The 5847-nt window shown below is 41.3% G+C and overlaps 1 protein-coding gene across 1 annotated transcript in view; it reads right to left on the minus strand.

The window, feature by feature from the left end:
• Nucleotides 1-4400, minus strand: part of LAPTM4A (lysosomal protein transmembrane 4 alpha) — a 7601-nt gene extending 3201 nt beyond the window's left edge. The window contains exons 1-4 of the mRNA XM_010002375.1: nt 4285-4400; nt 1686-1762; nt 1470-1592; nt 256-351 (exon numbers count right to left, since the gene is read on the minus strand). Coding sequence (XP_010000677.1) covers nt 256-351; nt 1470-1592; nt 1686-1762; nt 4285-4390 — 402 coding nt within the window. The 5' untranslated portion in view covers nt 4391-4400. The remainder of the gene's footprint in view (nt 1-255; nt 352-1469; nt 1593-1685; nt 1763-4284) is intronic.
• Nucleotides 4401-5847: the final 1447 nt, after the last annotated feature.

The following is a 5847-nucleotide window of genomic DNA, read 5'->3' on the forward strand; positions in this document are numbered from 1 at the left end:
TCCTGCTCCCTAGCCAGGAAGGGCAGAGCTGCATGAACATGCCCCCCTGCATACAAACAACTTTGGGGAAGACACCAGTACACGGAATGCAAATCTCAAGTCATACCAAAACTGAACAACTCTGCTCAAAGAAGTTCTGAACACAGTGTAAAGAAGTCAGCTGAGTGCTTAAATCAGAATTGAGAATTAACTCAGATTGATAACATCTTAATACAGTAAAATATTAAACAGACGTAAGCTGAAGTTTTAACTTACCTTTAAGATGATAACTAAAGCAAAGAACACCAGAACAATAAACAAGAGACAGCTGGAGTCCAAGGCAAGGAGATCATCTTTGTAAGGGAAATCCGGCTAGTTAAAAAAACGCGGAAAGGAGAGAAAGGGAGGAGATGAGCACAAACACTGCATGGTCACAAGTATGACAAAAGGACATCCAAACTTCACACCAAATGAAACAAACCCTGGCAACAACTACTCCCCCAGAGGCAACAAGAAGTTCCATTTCCCACTAGTTTCTTCTCTGTCCTCCCACAAAACACAGTATTCTGCCTCTGTCCTGCAAGAACAGGTCTCCTCAAAAGAGGGCTACCTACACAGAAGCCTTGTACAGTCTGTGTCCCTAGTCACTTCCTCAATTTCAGGCTACTACAGATTTTGTACTTATACAGCATTTGTACTTATGGTCATCTCCTCAGGGACTTAGCATTAATTACCTCCTGTCAGTCCAACCAGCAGTGTACATATGTGCAGAGGAGAAAGCAGAAAAGGTTGCTTCCAAACTTCAGAAGAGCCAAAACAGAGCTTCTGCAAATTTCTGATTCTTTTCTTTCCCTGACCACAGTAACAAAGTCTCTCTCTAACAATAATCTTGTCTGTTTTAAAGGATTTTTTTTACATCTACTTGAACAGATCTAAACACCAGCCAGAAAAAGCTTGTGATCCCTGTTGAATGTATTCTTTCCACTGCAATTAAAACACAGGCAGTGTTAAAGATAACCCCATCACAGTTTCTTTAGAAAGTATTGTTGCAAAATAAGAGCAGCCATCAAGAACATCAAAAGAAACTCTTCAGAATCTCAGATGCCATCCCATAATGCTGTAGGACCCTACATCTTATTAATCCTTTCCTATATTCTTCTTGCTCTCCTCCACCAAATAAGGGTCAAATAAAGGTCAACCTTTTTGTCTGGAGTGCAAATATAGCAGACAGTTCAAACCAACAGGTCCTGTCACAATCCTTTCCTGACTCTCCCTGGTTTTCCCTTTAGGGAGCAAAAACCCCTTTGGCTCTTCCACCTCTGAGAAGCTCTCATGTTCACAACCACCCTAGCAGTCATCCCCTATGGCTGTGGCAGCCTGAATTCCTCTTCCCTACGCACAGAAGGTAACTACAGCTCTGTCACTTATCCAGTTAAACCCCAGTTTAATTTCAAATGTCAAGTATCAACTTGAGCTGAACAAACACTTACCAACTGATCCAGGTAATCCTTGATTCTGGGCAAGTAGGTTAGAGAACTGATGGCAACCAGACAACTGAGCACAAAGTCAAAGAGTTGGTAACAAAAAAATGGGATCAGCCAGCCTACACGATGCTAAGAAGACAAAAATAAAAGCAGTAGCCTGTAAGATGTTTTGTTAAAAATTCAAGTAGCAAGTTTAAAACCACATCCTATAAATACACTTACAGCGATTGCACCGTACACCACCATTGCACTGATTGTGAACATGAGGAGGGAGATGGCAAACAGCACACAGGCATTTTCTGCATTAAAAGAAAAACAAAAAGCATCAATCATTTCCTGAAGTTGTCACATTGCAGCTGACAGGTACAGGAGCTCTACCCATTACTATGATCTGTTCTCACTCAACTGTTTTATTTGTGCAGCAGCAGAATTGAGTAACTCAGGTCTGTGCTAATGGAAAAGGGTCTGGTTCAAGAAAACCAGCAGGCGTTTTGGAAAAATCCCTCTGCCTTAATCAAAAGGCTGGATAAAGCTCAGACACAGCAATTAGACATCTGACATCATTTGATAGTAATGCAACATAATGATGCTGATTTGCAATATGTGTCAGTGCCAGAAGTATGTGGGTGATTAAGTTTACAACTGGAAAGAAGGGGAAGTGAAGCCAGCTCAGTTCCAATCCTGTACACTTGAAAATGGTTTGATGATGTAAGTCAGGCACTGGCAGCAGGAGCTGCAGAAAACAGGAAGCCACTGCATGGAAGGTGTCCCCTTATTTACAATAAAAGGCAGCTCAACAGAAGCCAAGCGGTAGCAGAATCCAGGACACTCATGGCAACTGAATGATAAAGATTCCCCTTGTGCATCCCACAGGAAAAGCTGCTTTCCACGAGTTAGATTATATTCATTCTACTACAACAAGCACATTTTAAAGCATGGAGAAAGCAAGCAGCTTGAGAGTCTAATAGACATGGTAAGCTGGTACTTTTAGTCATACTGAAGCTAAACTGTTGTGGTTTCCATGCCTGAAACAGATGACACCAGAATCTTGACTCTCTAGTCTGCAACTGATTTGCAAAGCTACACTAGAAGCACTTAGGTTCCCAATTCAGTACCAGATACCATCTCCACACACAGATGAGATGAAGCAGGAGGACCTCCCGTGTCCAAAATACACTGCACAGATCAGGAGCCCCAAGGGCTCGGCAATAACCAACACATGTGGTTTGTTTTCTTCTGAGGATTTGTTACTCACAATACCCACATGCACAATCTAAAAGTGTAATATTACTTCATGCACATAGAATTACACAATTATTGAGGCTGGAAAAGACGTTTTACGAACATCAGCTCCAACCTATGACCTAACACCACCACATCAGCCAGACCATGGCACTAAGTGCCACATCCAGTCTTTCCTTGAACACCTCCAGGGACAGTGACTCCACCACTTCCCTGGGCAGTCCACTGCAATGTCTGATCACCCTTTCCATGAGGAAGTGTTTCCTAATATCCCATCTAAACGTCCCCTGGTGCAGCTTCAGACCATGCCCTCTTGTCCTGTCACTAGCTGCTTCAGAGAAGAGCCCAGCACCCACCTGACTACAACCTCCCTTCAGGTAGTTGTAGAGAGTGAAAAGCTCCCCAAGTCTCCTCTTCCTCTAGCCCATATTCCAATATGGGAAACAAGAACTGAAGTCAAAAGCATGTAATAGCCATTTTATGCTGAAGAGTGGAGAAAGCACCTTCAGAGGCATCTCTCAGTCATACAATCTTAAGGCTACTCAATATACCAACTTTTGTTACAAAACATAGGACATTTTACAGATATCTGCTGTCATTTTACTTGGCATCTTGGCTTTATGAAATGTTTGGTCCTTGTCCCCACTCTTTTATTTCATTACTAACAAGCATGACTTAGAATCACAGGTCACAACTGACAGATCCTCAACTCAGGTCACAAACATGTGAGGACTGTAAACCAGAACTCTCTCAGAATCCAGGTTTGTGTTGTTGTGTTTATCTTTGCTGCAAACTGGATTTGACCCTCCCTAAATTTTAGTATCATACAACAGACTTCAGTGAGAAACATCAGAAGTGCCACCCACAATATATTTCTGTATGTTTAAAACCCCTAAGTTTACAGTTATACTGCAGCTCAGAAACTTGGCCATTACAGATAGAAGTGTGACAGTGATTAGTTGCATAAATCATACACTTCATTTATAACAACAAAGTGGAAGGAGGTTCAGTTCTTGTCATTGTGCTTCCTCTCCTGTTTCTTCTGCATGTCAATTTTCTTAGATAAGTACTTAGGTTTCACTCAAGTACTTGCCATCCCAATTCTTCCAATGTTCTTGAAAAACAGTATGGTTTTCCTCTTAGTAAACTACCACACAATAGCTTTAAGCTCTTTGCTTAAATCTAGAAAGATCACCAAAAATGAAAAAAAACAAAACAACCCTTTAAAAATAGTTTTCTGCTTTTTGTTTTTCTGACACATCAAGGATAGTAAATGTTTATGGAGAAAGTGGATTAAGACAGGTTTCACACATACTTTAACTCTCAAAGCAATAAAAGGCCAAGAAATCTTTAGAAATCTTACTAAGATGCTTAGGAGCACCATGAAATAAAATATTCTGCTTACGTGGTTGTTTTAATTCTTGTAGAAAACCTCAACCCCAGAATAATTAAAGAGAAATTCAGGAAACAAGCCGACCATACTTCAAAGCTGTCTGCACATCCTACACACTAGTGCAAGGCAAGCACACCATGACACTGCATGCTTGGTTTCCTCCTCAGGCAGCAGTTCTCCACCTACCAGCCATTCTCTCAGAAGCGTAGTAATTTCCGATGACTTCATACTGGATATCAACTGTTGGCACCATATTTGGATGAGTCACTTCTACTGTCAACAAGATGCCCATCAGCAAGTTCACCACCTGAGAAAGATCACAGTTACCTAAAGGTTATTTACAGTGCAACAGATAGGATCTTTTTAAGGACACACTAGGAAATCTTTTAGTTCAGGTCAAGTCTTTGCTTTGCCTATACATGGAAGTACAAAAACCCCAACATCACCCCCCAATGCAATTTACAATTAAATTTCATTAACCACTACGAAAAAAAACCGTAAGAGCACTGGATGCTTGCTAGTTTTAACAAATCACAACTAAATAACTGCAAATTAGGAGGATGGAGAGGGTTAGTAAGGATTCAAATGGCATAATTAAACTGATGCAACATGATGAATAAACAATCCGTGAACCAGAAAACTGGAAAGTTAAGAGGCCAGAAAGGAAAAGGTGCAACAGAGACAATGAGGAACATTTGGAAAGAGTTTGCACTTTCCACAACAAATGGGAAGGCAGAGTTAACTCATTCTACAGGTAAGGCACTCACCCTACTCTTTTCAAGAGTGCTGGGGGCCAAGCAGTGCAAGGGGATGTGTGAGCATCGCTCAGTAAATACTGAGTGTGAGGGAAAACTTCCAGTACAGCTCTAATCCTCAGATGTAGCTTTGTGGTTTCCCCCCCATGCTGTAGATTGAATACAAGCAAGGGAGAACAGGCTCCCTCCCCTTCCTAGATCATTCATTAAAACCTCATCAGTCCTTATCAGAAAGGCTACACAAGCTGGTAAGGTCAAAGAAATCTCACACAAAGATTGAACCCCCATATTTGTAAGCACCCAGCATTGGCTGTGTGCTTACCAGGCTTTCTCCTCAGTTACACTGCCACTGAAAACTCTTTCTGTTGACCCATTTTGGTACATACCAGAAACGCTTTCAGAAACACTAAGAGCTCAAGGAGTCAAAAGTAGTTTAAGCTTCTGCAAAACTGCCCTCACGGCACTTACAACCTACTCAAGACTTACAGGGGCGTAGTTCCTGTTACTAATATCTGGAGAGACACAGCCAAAGAACGAGGCTGCACAGCAAAAAGGAGGAAAAAAGCCAAACATTAGGGTATTTTCAAGCTGTAGTCATTTTCCAATCAGTATTCAGTACAGACATCACCACCAGCAGGACCTTTCACCATTAGCCTCAAAAGAAAAATAAAAAACAAACAAACAAACCCCCAAAAACACCTCGCAACAAAAAAACCACCAAAACAAGTTGGTTTGCAACTTGCTCACAACTTGAAGAGTATTTGCCAAGTATTTTTTCTTTTGCTGGCCTGGTTCCAGGAGCCAATGACAGTAATAGTGACAAGTCTATGCACAATTGCTGAAGTTTTCAGTAAGGAAAAAAAGCTTTTGAATATTTAAAAGGAGAGCTGGCTTTTAAGGTGCACAGTTCCTACCAGATTATTATTTTTTTTTTCCTTTATAAAGGGTTTTGTTGGGTGTTTTTCTGGTTTGTTTGGTTCCCCCTCCCCCCCCC

Source organism: Chaetura pelagica, unplaced genomic scaffold, assembly GCF_000747805.2.
Source record: "Chaetura pelagica isolate M959 unplaced genomic scaffold, ChaPel_1.0 scaffold46, whole genome shotgun sequence".
NCBI classification, from domain to species: Eukaryota; Metazoa; Chordata; class Aves; order Apodiformes; family Apodidae; genus Chaetura; species Chaetura pelagica.